The sequence below is a fragment of the Vulpes lagopus genome, chromosome 3 (assembly GCF_018345385.1).
Source record: "Vulpes lagopus strain Blue_001 chromosome 3, ASM1834538v1, whole genome shotgun sequence".
Classification (NCBI taxonomy): domain Eukaryota; kingdom Metazoa; phylum Chordata; class Mammalia; order Carnivora; family Canidae; genus Vulpes; species Vulpes lagopus.
The window spans coordinates 53,073,471-53,087,914 of record NC_054826.1 but is presented as its reverse complement, the minus strand read 5'-3'; the positions used below and the strand labels follow the sequence as shown (position 1 = coordinate 53,087,914).

The following is a 14,444-nucleotide window of genomic DNA, read 5'->3' as shown; positions in this document are numbered from 1 at the left end:
ATTAAGATTTGGAATGAATGTGTGGAAATCAATAATCATAGATTAGAAAGTCAGTTAAGCCCCAATTTAGGGAAAGGAAAGTATCTTGGTGGTTCTACTTAAGTTAGATTTAGAGTGTGGTGAGGAAAAATATGTATGGTATGTGAATTCCTTTATAACAAAAGGTGAGAAGGGCAGCATTTGAGTTCCCATTAAGTTACTGAGTTTGTTTATTTATTTAAACAGATGCTGTATATGACTTGCCTTGCTCCGGTGAAGACCAGTTGCTAGAACATGCCGAGGGACAGTCTGTGGCATGTAATGGTCATTGCAAGTTCCCCTTTTCATCCAGAGCCTTTTTGAGTTTTAAGTTTGACCATAATGCTATAATGAAAATCTTGGATCTTTGATAGCAGCAGATGTATTGTGGAAGTCCCACGATCAGAGACCTGTTGCATTTGAGTAGGTGTCTCTTTGAGCCTTACCTTTCTCAGGTGTTTTAAAGAAATGCAGGGAGGCAACGATGTTTCTCAAGATAAATGTTCTCTGTGCAGAAGAGAGAGTAAAAAGAAACATGAGTTTGCACTGTAAATGCAGTTATAACCTTTTATACAGATATATCTTTTCAGTCTTTGGCTAACGAATTTAAGTTGCTTTTTATGAGAGCATTTTTTTTTTCTGTGTGATTGTGGTTTTTATTTTATGTTCTGATCAAGAAAATAGTGTTTGAGTCATCATCAAGTAACCAAGTTAATGGGAATGCTCCATCTATCCATGACAGTGATTGCAATAAGAGTTTCCTTATATTGACATTTTTAAAAGAAACTTAAAATTCACAAATATTAAATGAATGCAAGAGCTAAAAATGTCACAGAAGTCAAAATTGCAGGTCATCTGCTTTGGTGGCATCTTTGCACATTTCTCTGCTAACCACTTAGGTTCCCTATTCCTCCTCTGCTGGGAGATTTGTTGAAAGGTTTTAGTTAAAGCCAGCATCTACTGTGTAATGTTCATGTTGAAAATGAACACAGCACTTCATTGAAGGACAAAATCCTCAGCCTGTAGAAGGACTGAGTTGGTTGGGTGAGAAGTGGATGCTCTGATGTGGAGTTGAGAGCCTTGTGCAGTCAGCAACTCTGTGAGACTGCTTGGGAGTGGGGAGCATGGAGTATGCAGGCAGGGACCGGGCAACTGCTTTGGTCTGGTCTTCACCATCCTGCTGCCAGCCCTTTAGTATTATACGATGGCTTTGTTCCTGTGAAGATTCATTCTCTATTATTGATGTGTAAATATGAATGGAATACTGACATTATTAGGCTTTACATTGCATCTCGCTGTTGATCTCTGGAAACTAATGTTGTATTAGGTTCCAGTTTGCAATAGTAGCAGAAGCTGACATGCTTTTATGAGCATACTGAAGCCCCAGGATGATGGAGTGAGAAGGGATGGGGTGTACACTTCACCCAGGTACAAATAAAGCATTTCACTAGGAGATGATCAGAACATGAAGGTAACATACATAACTCACTTCTAGGACTGTATTTTGCTTCTTCAGGATTCTTAAATCTAGGTAAAGATGGCAGTGCCCATTTGCTCTACTTGAGGACAATCACCAGGGCTCTAAGGGGGCTTTCGTGTTCAGGCTGCTTCTGACCTCATTGAAGGTATTTCTTTTGGGGGGTGATGTGTGAGCATATGTGTGCGTGTGCATCGGCCATGTGGGTTTTAAAAATCTTTTTTTACATGTGGTATCCACAAAATATATTTCTGCTTGTAAATTTTATTGTAGAAATCTTTATTCTGTATAGATAGGCTATTTAATAGGGGTTCTATTTAACCCAGTGGGACTTTGAGAAGAAGTACTATTGTAAGGAATTCACTTGTATTTCTTTGCTTTAGCTTTTAAATGGCTTGATTTTAAAGGAAAAATTCTATTTATTAATAAGTGTCACCTTCTTGGTGCTAAGCAGGAGAATTCACGATTATAGCAGTATGTTTAAAATTAGGTTATTCATAATCCTGCATCTTTTAATGTGACAAACTTGTGAATCCTTCTGTGACCTTTTTAAAAATGCATTATCTGATTGCTTTTGGAAGCTTTTAACTGTTCTTTCCAGAAATACAGCTGCTTTGCTTGGGTCTCCTTGAGCCATATTTATAGTTGGTCCCAGCATTCCAGATTTTTATTAAATTGTTAAGGGAGTGAAAACTTAGTTTGCCTAGCAGGTAAATCATTTTCACTCGTTTACTGCCATCTGGAAACCATATAATTTTTGGTGATTTTGTGTGTGTGTGTGTGTGTGTGTGTGTGTTTTGTTTTTGTTTTTTTGAGTATTTTGGTCAGTCTTTCTGGTGCCTAGAGTTGGGTTTTTCAGCTCTTAATACAAAAGCAAAAGAGATTAGAATTTAGTTACCAGAAGTATGTCCTCTAAAGGTGTTGAGCCTTTTCAAGAACCAACAAATTTTACCTTTTCAATTACAGCAGTTTAACTATGGTTAAATGTTATTGCTGTTGTGCTGCTTCATTTAACGCACTGTGGAACAAAATGAGGGTATTGTTGGAATGGGATTTTGGTAACTTGAGGCTTTTAGCTCTCTTCACAATTTGAGATAAAGACGTGAGTTAAAGTTTGTGCGTGTGATGTGACTTAACTATGCAGAAAATGTATCAGTTGGATGTACCAGTTTTATGTACATCTGCTATACTTATTCCCTTGAACCTGTGTAATAGTTTCTCAGTGTTCAGGTTACCTTGAGAAAGGCCATGCTTAGCACAGAACTGGATTTCTCCTTTGAGAAATTTTAGCATGGTGTGAAGAAATTGAGTGATAAAGGAGTGTGCTGAATATGCAATAATTTACTTCTGTGTGCTGCATTTTAAGAAGCTAGATGAGAAGAGTAGTTGTGTTGGCTTCATTGTGTGTTTTATGTCTTTGAGAGAAAAATAGGTCTTTGAATCCACTTTTTAAATGTTATGTTCCAAGGTTCACTGTGAATCTTTTACTTTTTTGAATTTTGTAGGTGCTTTTATGTATAACTGTAATGATTTGTAAGATGTTAAATGAATGTTTTTGTACTTAACGATTGTTATCCAAAAGATAGGTGTATAGTTTACATGCTTTCACAAAGTTTTTGTTAAGAAATAGCAAATGAACGGTTTTCGGATTTCAACCAGTGATGACACTCTTCCTGAGATGTAAACCGAATAGAACCCTTAGCATGGGTGAAATTTGAAGAAATTTGAAACTTAAGTTGAATTTTCATGTTAATATATACAAGCAAATCGATGCTGTCAAGGGATTTGTGGTCACTGCTTGCTGCTTTGAGCTTTGGATATCCTTATTTTTCTATTAAATATCAATTAGTGCAGATAATGAAGATGTACAACAGAATATAGCAAAAATAACTTTATGCTGTAAGATTGGGCTGGTACTTTGTCTTTTAAGGCTTTAGTAGTTTGCATATAATATCAAATAAAAAATGCAAATCTAAGTGAATGACATCCTTCCACAGGGATTAAATTTAAATTTTATTATAAAGCTCAACATATTATGGTGGTCTTTAGAAAAGTTCAGGTCTGAGTACATGTATGCATTAAAAACATTTCATTACCTAATTCTCCCCACCCCCCATCAGTTAGTTTGAACAGTGAAGAGCAAAGTCAGTATAAAAATTAGACCATTTGCCAAGTTACTTTTCTTACTATGATAATATCTCTTGGCTTTTTATTTTTGTAGTAGTACCTCCCTCTGCCTGCTCAGAGATTTTGTTTTGATTGACATCTATTGTGTCTCTCTATTCCCCGAGCAGTGTTTTCTTTGCATATTAATCATAGTTACAAGGTCAGATTCGTTAACATTTTTATGATTGAAGAAAAATGTCACTTAGTGTCACTTAAGTGATTTTGATTCAGATTATATTCTGGCCCAAGGAAGGGCTCACGTGTATTGTTGTGATTTTATATTAATGATAAAACAAGTCTTATTTTGCCCTAAGGTATCAATATATCCTGTACCTTTAAGTATCTGTCTCTGGGTAAACAGGTGTTAGTAAAACAGCAGTTTTGTTAAACCTTGTTTCTGACTGCTTGGTAAAGCCTAGCTACTCACTTTATATTCTGTCCTAAGACTTTAAAGTGCATTTGTATAGTTGCTGAAAACTCTAAAAATGAGATTGTGATGAGCTTTCTCAGCCTCTTTTTTCTGCCTAGAGTTGTTGCTCTTGAAGTTTATATTTCTGTGTCCTAAAGATGGCAGATTGCAAATAGGCATTAAAGGCTCTGTCCCATGCTTTCAAAATAAAGTTCTGGATTTCAGTTTCATATATAGGATAGGTTATTATTATAGAACAAAAGTGCCCTGGAGGGAGGAGATAGCTATAGTTACTGGGCAGAGAGAGTATAAGGAAGAAATTTTAGAAGGCAAACCAGTTCTTGAGTGTTTGTAATATTAGGCTAGAAACGTGATCATTGTCTAGACCAAGCAGTGTCTAATATATATGGCCATTACCAGGCATTTTCTAGCTCTGGATAAAGTTATTGTTTTTTTTTATGGTTGCCAAGCAATCCAGTAAATCTAAAGTAATTTTTCTCACTTTAAAGATTGATGTTTGGGAGTCTGGTCCTTCCTGTGCTGATAAATTTATAATTTATAATTCCAGCCACACTGAGGTGCTCTGCTTTCTTACTGGAATGTAGCTCAGAGCACAGCCAGCCATGGTCAGGTGTGTGACATAGCCACTTAATGTGGTAGCTATACATTCGTCCATCCTGAATGGTGATCCATTCCTTTCCATCTAGTTCTCGTGACAAACAGCATTTACTATTCAAACAGTAATATAAAGCTAGGGGGAAAAATAAAGCTACCTCTCACGCATGGGAATGGACTTGAAGGGGCTGGCTTCCACCAGCTTAGTTGCTCAGACTTTAATGTACAAAGAAATGTAAATAAAAAACTATGGTAAAGTATGGATGTTTTATTTTGAGAGATTTTTATAATTGAATCTTTAATCTGAATTCCCAGATTAATGAAATCACTAGTAAAGAGATTTCGTTTGTCTTGTTTCTTCTTTGGTTAGCAGAGGGAATGGTCTAGCCGTGGTTGCAGCTTGAAAGCACAATCTTCAGATTGTGAAGAATCAACCATGACAAAGTGCTTGCATTTAGCTCTGTGTAGTATTGGCTAAGGGGGCTTTTGGGAAAAGGATTGGATGCAGAAATCAGTTGCCTTGATTTGTAACTTTGTCCCACATGGACCCTCCTCTTTAGTAGACTTTAGTCCTTTATTTAGTTCAATGGAAGAATAAGGGCCTAAACATCTCTATGTGCTGCTTTTTTGGTGGGAGAGCTATTGCAGGGGTTTGGATATTGTTTTGGTTATCAGCTTCTGTCTGTTGAATGCCATTTGAAGATATGTTGTTTCTTAATTCTTTTTCTTGGTGTGACTGACCAGGAAGAGGCCATGGAATCCCCCACCCCTACCCCAACTGCCCTTTGTATCTTGTTCCTTCTGTAGAAGAATAGTTTGTGCTGCATCCTTATGGTAAATCTGCCACTGTGGGAATTTATATGCAGTGATCATATCTTGCCCTTCAGGGATGATCTCACTGACCCTTGGGCCATGGTGGAGAGGAAGGCTATGGAAACGAGTACTGTTTTGGGTCTCAGTGCATGTAGCTGTCAGATTGGTTTGGGAACAAAGAAAACTGTGGTTCTAGGGTGAAGTGGGCAGTGTTCTGCCAGGCCTTAGTCCTGAAGAAGTCTTAGTTAACAGTCTTAGGTTGTGGACATTCTGAAGTAGAATGTAACATTTTAATGTAATCTTTTAATTCGTTGACTGAGGTTCTGAAACAATCTCTAGCTACAAACTATGGTGTGAAACATTTTGGGCACAAATCTACATTAGTCATTTCTCAAGCTTTAAGAAATTCACTACTTCTTTGTAAAATATCTTGGCTTCTATTATTATTTGGGATATTTTGGAGTCAACTACGGATGGCAGCAAATGAAAGCAGAGGTTCTCAGTTGAATGCAGTTTAGTAACATAGTTACTGTTCCTCAGCAGTTTGGTTAGATGTTAATACTTTTTGCAGTGAATGAATAGCAGCGGACTTGGATTCTTCCTGTCCTGTGTATATAATGTGCACTGATAGAAAAGCACAAAAGACCTATCTACAAGAGTTTGTGCATTTCACTACTGTCCTAGGCCACTGCTGTCATTGTTGTTCATTTTAAGTTTGTATTTGGATGCTGTACAAGTACCTTTTAATTTCAAATTGAAGTGTCCAGAGAACTTGTCTTTAATTTTACTTTTTTGCTCGTATTTCACTTCAAAGTTAGGAGACAGCTAACCGACTTTACATTTTCTTACAGATGTTTCCTTTAGTAATAGGGAAGGAAAATAAAACCATGAACTATTTTGTATATATATATATTTGTGTATATAACACACATATTATATATATACATACACATATATATTTTCTTATGATTGTTTTTGAAGTTTATTAGCTTAATATCTTATAAAAATCACCTTTGTTAATTGACACAATTCAGATTTAAAGTTTTACCTGTTGGCTTTAATGAAAAAACAATGTTATTTCAGAATAAAATGATTAATCAAATGGAATTATAGTTCATGTATTAACAAGTGAAGTCCTCTTATATAAGATTGTCTTTCATGCATTTAGTTTGGATGGGAAAGGGACTAAGAATTGATTTTTTTTTTAACCTTGCTACTTCCAAAACAAGGGTTTGAAGTGTCTTTTACACTGCCAAGACTAGGTTAATATTCAAGGAAGATGTGTAGTCTTAAAACGGTTTTCTTGGGGAAGGTTTTAGTCTGAAGAAGGTGAAGATATTTGTGCTGTGCCATGTTAAATTTTATGTGGGACCTACAAGAGCTGGTAGAAAAAAATTGAAATGGTTTCACTAAATATGATGTTGAAAAAACTGGACTTTAGAGTAAATGTGATAACTAGATTTATAAACTCTCCAGTAATCATTTTTGTCTTATGTGAAATGATTTAACATTTAATTTTTGCCTTAATTATCACAGAATTTTAGGACTTTACCTTCTAGGGGCATTTTAATGTTTGGAAAAAGAATATAAGTAAATCATTGGAGTAATTCTATCTGTGGTAGTAATGAAGTTCCTGGTGCTTGTTTTGGTTAATTGTCAAGCAGAGCATAAAAGGAACCCCACAATACCTTGGGGTTTACCTTTTTGTTAATACAAATTGATACCTCTCAGTTGAATTTATTGTGTTTCTGGATTTATTACATTCTGGCTAAACAGTAGCGTCTCTTTCCCTCAGTGTTAATCAAAAGATGAGGATTGATTTTCACTTATATTGAGTGTGACTATCGTAAACTAAGAATTTCCAGTGAGTTTAAAATATTTCTGGGATTATTGTACTTCCACAGTCGACTAGTAATGCCAGCTGTACTCTCCACTGAGAAAATGAACAAAGTCCTGTGTCTTAACATTTTTTTCTGACAGTTATTTTTTTTCTGAAAGCTTTTTGATGTAAATAACACCAGTTTAGAAATTAAAAACCTTTTATCTTACAGAATACAATTTAAATGAATGAAGGTTTCCTTTTGTATTTTAAAACATTTTTTACAGTTGATTGTTCAAATATTGGCTTTCTGTAAAAATACTATCGTGTTAAATTTAGACTGTAGTGCAATATCAATAAATTTTGCTGCTTGGGCAGTTTTAATTACTACCATAACCTGATTTCTGCTACTGTCACTTATCATAAGTTCCAACTTATTCATATTTTGTCTCTCTTTGGACCAATAAAAAATGGTAGGTATGAGATAAAGGCATACTTATATGATGGGCAGAACTATTAAAAGAGTGTGCGAGGGATCCCTGGATGGCTCAGCGGTTTGGTGCCTGCCTTGGGCCCAGGGAGTGATCCTGGAGACCTGGGATCGAGTCCCACGTCAGGCTTCCTACATGGGGCCTGCTTCTTCCTCTGCCTGTGTCTCTGCCTCTCTCTCTCTCTCTCTCTCTCCTGAATAAGTAAAATCTTAAAAAAAACAAAAAAAAATGTGTGAAAGTGAAAATAAAGAACTGGTATGTATTCTCCACCTCAAACCCTTAATAGTTTGGTTATTGCTTTAAACCAAAATGGATTAGATACATAAAATCCAATAATTCTTATATTTTTTCTTGAGCCAGGTTTTCCAGATAGAATGCTTGAAGGTCCTTGGATCATGGGAAAAAGTCTTTTCCACTAGAGACCTCCACTATATAATACATTTTATTTAAAATTTTAAGAGGGGGGCAGCCCCGGTGGCTCAGCGGTTTAGCGCTGCCTACTGCCCAGGGCGTGATCCTGGAGACCTGGGATTGAGTCCCACGTCGGGCTCCCCGCATGGAGTCTGCTTCTCCCTCTGCCTGTGTCTCTGCCTCTCTCTCTCTCTCTCCTCTCTGTGTATTCTCATGAATAAATAAATAAAATCTTAAAAAAAGAAAATTTTAAGAGGGGACCAAGGTATTACACTTTGCTTTCATACTGAGAGCTGACCACATTTCAGGAAAATAGTCTTTGAATAGAAATGTTGCAACGCTCCTTGCCATCTTTCTTGTCGTCAGGTTGACTTTAATAAATAACTTCCCATTCATACCAAATTTTCAAAGGCAGCCAAATAGAAATTGACGATAAACGAGGTTCTTTGACTGTTTTGACCTAATACAGTGTCTTGTAGTCCCCAGCTTTGACTAGGACTTTCAATTTAATGTGAAGTAGCACAGGTTTGACATTTATATATGTTCAACTGGATTGCAGAAGGACAGCCTTATTACCATTTAATGAACACAGTTAAAGTACATGGAATTAGAAATATTTATTCAGAATATAAGAATGTAAAATATTATAAATGTCTCTGTATAAATAAATGGAGTTTTTTAAAAAACAATCCTATATCAAATAACACAAAGTAGCTATTTTACAGCTGCTAAAAACTAAAGGCATCTGGAAACATTTAAAGCATACAAGTGAAGAATCTAAAAAATTACAAGGTATAGTACAATGTTAAGGGGCAACTTTAAAATGAGACTTTCAGTACAAACAGAACAATACTGACAAATGCAAACTTAGTCAAATGTGCTTTAATAACTGACAGTACATTCCAGCAAGTTTTTCTTATTCAGGTGGTTTAAAAGGAGCACATTTTCAAATAATAGGAAACTTAAATCTCATGCAAAGTAAATAAATCTTGATGCTATGTCTAGAAACTGATTAGGCATAGAAAAATGAACATGTGTCATCTTTGCATTACATTCAAAGGAAAGCAGATTATTCGGGTCCCTCATTTACTTGGCAGTCCTGACATGAGCACTCAGTAAATTCTGTGAGTTCTACAAGTAGAACACTTCCCACATGGATTTGATTTGCAGAAAGTGCAAGAATGAATGGCACAGCAAGAGCTAACTAATAGCAGGTCATTGGTGTGAACGTGGAGGAATTTTTGTTGGTGGCTTGCTTCATTCTGCTAATCAGTGGATGAGTGATTTGTAGCCACCTTGACTATGGAAAAATCAAGCACTACTAGTCAAGGATCTAGTTATTCAATAGCAGTTGCTGTTATGAGCCAGAATGATTTCTTGTCTTGGTCACATGCAAGAGCTCACTCAGATGCAAGATGGTTGATAAAGAATTTATCTAATATAACTCAATTAAAAAAATGCAGCCATTGGATGTGAAATGGTCTTCCTCTGTACAGGAATTGGTAAAGCAAGAATGCATGTACAGCTGCATTTCAGCTTGTATTCTTTTCCATTTTTATATTTTAACAGCCATCTAGTGCTCAGGGATGATACGGAGGCAGCAGCCAGCATTGCATTGATAGTCCTGGTTCCAATTCTAAAAAGTCAATGTTTGGCGGCCTAAGACATGTATCTATTGTTAGAAAGTTCAAGTGTGTGAAACAGGGAATTTCAGAAGGCCACAGATTGAGCTATCTTCAACCTGGCCAATATAAACACAAAGTTTCAATGAACCAGAATAGGATTTGGATAAACTTCAGTGAGAAATAGGTGTTTGGCAAGTAGAGTCTGTATCATTTCTTGCCAAACTGGCCATTCCATGTAGATAAATAGAAAAATATTTGCTATAGGATTTATTTTGGAGTTTAAAAAAAAAATGCTATTCTACAAAGCTGTCACTTATGGCAGAAAAAAAAACTTAAAAATGTTACTTATGCTCCCTTCCCTCTCAAAAAACCTTGGCAATCCTATGACTACAGCCTAATTAAATTCAATGCAGAAATTTCACTCATCAGAATTCTCTACCTTTTGGCCTCTACAGACTTTTTAAAGATTTTATTTATTCATGAGAGATAGAGAGGCAGAGACACAGGTAGAGGGAGAAGCAGGCTCCATACAGGGAGCCTGATGTGGGACTCGATCCTAGGACTCCAGGATCATGCCCTGGGTGGAAGGCAGGCGCTAAACTGCTGAGCCACCCAGGCATCCCTCTACAAACTTTCTAACTGTATGTCTTGTTATATCTAGAAATTTGGTACAGCTGTAAACTTAGGATGATCGTTGCGCTTTACATAGTTTCATGGCTGAGACATAACTCCCAGTTAGGTGTTTGTAAATGGTTTAGAAGTTTTAGGGATCTTTAGGAGTTTCATATGTCATTAATCCAAAGTTTTGGGTGTTTTCAGTAGTCCTGATGTCTTTCTCACTACCTAAAACATGAGCGTGATATCCCAGACTCTTGAGGGTTTTAAGATAATTGATAGAAGTAAAAAAAAAAAAAATTGCAGGATAACTTTTGTGGTCCTTAAGAACACCTTTAGAAGGGAACAGGCAGCTACAGAGATTTTTAATTCATGCCAGTGGCATAGTCCAGGCCAGAAGAGGTAAAACTATGGGTTTTTTTTTTTTTCTCTCTCTCCATTTTAAAATAATGTGATCAATATGTAGGTAGGGACTGGGAGATTTTCACATAGTTTCGAGTTCTTAGGATGAGGCCATAGTAAGGACTTTACTACTTTAACAGTTTTCAAAAAGAAATTGCATAGGCTCTAATTTGACTGCCTTTCTGGAGTAGTCAAGGCTCTAATTTAAAGTTCTCTGAGATCCCTGTTAAAGTATTGCTACAGGCTCAGAGGAAGAGTTAGCAACAAGTGCAAGCATCTCAAAGGAGAATTAAGCAATTATGTTTAACTGGTACTTAATTTTTTATTAACATTCCAGTTTCAGGCAGCATGGATATTAACTTCAGAAAGCTGACATGCTTGCAAATAAGAGTGAATCTGAAACAGTTAATTACCTGCATTGGCAATGATGAAATATCTAGTGTACCTCTGGGGCTAGAGCAAGAGAGGGAGGAGGGGCGTGGTAAATCTCAACTGTCTGATCACTTAAGATACTGAATCATAAATAACTTCTGCTCTAAGTCTCAAACAGGGATCTTACCACCTGCAAGTCCATAGCAGTTTGCAGCTGGTGCAGGTGGTGTTTAGCAGAACATCAGATCCACTGGTTGGCCCACACACTGATGCCACTTCAGCCACAGGCAGAAGTCTCTCTTGCTTATGATTTTTTCCTTAACTTAGCAGTGGGACATAGATTCCAAGGGAACTGTAAAATGGATCCTTTCTTCCCATGCTTGTTTCTCTAAGAGCCAAAGATGGAACAGAGAAGGTAAATTCCTAAAAGGGGTAATCATTGAGGGAAGTAGAAATAAAAACATGGAAGTTTGAAGACTTTTAACCTCAGACAAATTAAATCCATACACTGTTTACCTATGATGGAGAGGTTAATATAAACTTCTATTTAGAAAGAAAAACTCAGCTTAAAAAGTATTCGGGTACCTGCAATTATTTATTTAATCAATGTGGCTTTACTGGGCCCCACAAGTAGCATAAACAAATGCCTGTTGGTTCAGCTTCAACAAGGATCTTGTCTTAGGGAGTATTTGAAAAATACAAGGAAAGGAGTAGCTATTTAATTGCTTTTTAAAATTCCACACGTTTATAAAAGTAACATTCTTTCTGGGGATATGTTTTTACCCAATCACCACATATTTAAAAGTATTACATTGAAGTATAAATTCGAAAGGAGGCCAGGTAGGGTCAGTCATATTGGGGCTTATAATGGAGGAGCTGAGACCTCCTGGGTCTGGAAGAGTTAGTTACCTGACCCTAAAAGGAGGAGTTCTCTTTTAACTTGGACCAAGAATGGTAGATGGAAGTCAGCAGGCAGGATTGTATCCTTGTGTCAGCCACACTTTACAGTGTTCGTGAAAAGAAAAGCCATCTGTTTCGATGCCTGTCCAGTCACAAAAGGGAAAGCCACGAATGTTCCCCACCTTGGACAGAGCGCTATCTCCCCTTGGCAAACTGGAAAAATGGGGAAAACCAACATTTTGTCTTCTGAACCTTTTTTTTTTTTTTTTTGCACATAACTTTTTCAGCCACATTTTCCTTATGACAAAATGAAATTTTATCTGAAGTATATAAAAATTGATTTAAAAAAATCAAAAGAACTTTGACTAAATGGTAGATTCATAACAGAAACAGGAGCCTGGGGGCACTTTCACAGTGATCAAAGCAGCCAAAAGCTGGTCCTTTCAGACTGGTAACTTTTTTTGGTTTGGGGTGATTTTTTTTTTTTTTTTTTGTAAGATGGACAGCCTACTGCTGGCCTAAGAAAGAAGGGTGGTTGCTTTTGGGATAGAATTGCTCAAACTGCTCTGCCCTCCTAGGTGGTGGCTGGAGTGGCCTTCACTATAGCAAAGAAGGCTGGTAAACTTGTATCAGGTTGTCTGAAATCAGATCTTCAGCTCATGGACATTGGGACTCTAATGTGGTGACCTGGTCATAAACAAAACTGTCATTTCTGGCATTGGGATATAATTCTCAGGGGACCTTGGGTAGCTCTTCAACTCAGAATGAAAGGCAAGTGGTCCTTTAAAATGTATCCATGTAGGGTAACTACAGAAGAATTGAAAGATGAGGTGGACTAATGAATTTAAGATGGAGAAAGAATTTCAGGAAAAAGAATTCAGGTACTTTGGTCCTGGCCCAGCCCTGCCAGCAGTTTGCTTGAAATTTAATCTGTTCAAGTACCGTATACTAACCACCACTTCAGGGTGGGGGATGGATAAAAGGAGGCCTCAACAACCATTCCTTCACCCCCTGCTCTTTTGGAAGCAAAGTTCAGTAGCAGTCTTTAAATAAGTAGGATCACCTGCAAAACACTTGGTGTCCTGTGTCTTGCCCTTAGAGAAAGAGAGGCAAGTCCAGAGCTACATGTGTACTCATATGGATGAATTTTGATTCCTGCAGAATAGCAATTATGTGGTGCCCTGGGGTGGGCAAAAGTACTAACAATGCTCCTCTGCTCTTGAGGAAACTCCTGATAGAATTTTAGTTCCACCATCTGTATCAATAGGACTATCTCAGCTCTAAGTCTTGGCTTTAATAAGGCTGCACTGGGAGGGAAAATCCGACAGTCAAAAGAAAGTGTCCTTCCCAGCCCTACCTCCACAGTGAGAGGTGAAAGAAGTGCTCATTCTCCCAAACAGAATCGTTCAGCCATAGCCCTGGGGTTGCCTGACCTGTAACTTTAAATGTATCTGGGACTGTAACCCCTATGTACCATCCCCCTGTAATCTCCTTCTCGAAGCACGTCTGAGTGACAGCCTGTCTCTCAGAGCTGGTATGTGGGTCTTGAAAGCCAAATCCTGGTTGCACAGTAAGCAAATCAGCAGTTCCAGAGGCCAAAGACACCTTCTCCCACTCCCACATGTGTGTCTGTGTTTATCCCTGAAGAAAGAAAGGAGAAACTGGGGATGTGAAAGACCAGATCACTACCAAAAGAGAAGAAAAGAATGGACCATCTTATAAAACAAATGCCAAGGGTACCACTGATGCACAACCTTCAGAACGGGTAGGAGAGTGACTGCCAGTGCTGAAAGCAAAAGCAAGGCCTACTGAGCATGGCACACAGAGCAGGTATTTACACACTGTCCATGGTCCCAGAAGGGGAGGCACAAGATCCTCTGGGGAGAGTACATGGCATCACCAGGCCACTCATCCCCAGAGCTGAGTCCATGGTACTCTGTTATGCAGGTGCTGACCTACCTGCTAGCCTTCCCTTTTGTCACTCTCCCACCAGGTGCTCTGTCTCCCAGGGCCCTTCTCTCCCCGGTGACCTGCTAGAGTTTGGCTTCCACAGGCAGAGCTTTGTGCCCAACTGCCAATTAAAGTGAAGTCTCATTGGTGTGTGGCCTTGAGTTCTCCTCCTCCAGCAGAGCTATTCTTTGCTTGAGCATCCTCACTTGGGTCTCGTGTCTCTCCACCATGGCCATCATCTGAGACTCCAACTTCTTCAGTTTGTTTTGATGCTTCTTCTTTGCTTTTTCATAGGCAGCCACCAGGTTGCTGTGGGGTGGGGGTGGGGGGGAGAGTGGAGAGAAGGAAGAGTCATCTGACT

The 14,444-nt window shown here is 37.9% G+C and overlaps 2 protein-coding genes across 9 annotated transcripts in view; one reads left to right on the top strand and one right to left on the bottom strand.

Annotated features, from left to right (window-relative positions):
- DCP2 (decapping mRNA 2) overlaps window positions 1–7,718 on the top strand; it is a 48,533-nt gene extending 40,815 nt beyond the window's left edge. Inside the window, exon 11 of the mRNA XM_041748458.1 lies at window positions 226–7,718. Coding sequence (XP_041604392.1) covers window positions 226–389 — 164 coding nt within the window. The 3' untranslated portion in view covers window positions 390–7,718. The remainder of the gene's footprint in view (window positions 1–225) is intronic.
- Window positions 1–14,444, bottom strand: part of MCC (MCC regulator of WNT signaling pathway) — a 309,780-nt gene that overhangs the window by 9,045 nt on the left and 286,291 nt on the right. For 5 of the 8 annotated variants that reach the window (XM_041748456.1, XM_041748457.1, XM_041748453.1 and 2 more), the window contains one exon: window positions 11,810–14,392. In XM_041748456.1, the coding sequence (XP_041604390.1) occupies window positions 14,212–14,392 (181 nt within the window). In that variant the 3' untranslated portion in view covers window positions 11,810–14,211. Of the gene's footprint in view, window positions 1–464; window positions 526–11,809; window positions 14,393–14,444 lie in introns of those variants that run through there. The other 3 variants (XR_005986779.1, XR_005986780.1, XR_005986781.1) reach the window with 1 other exon arrangement.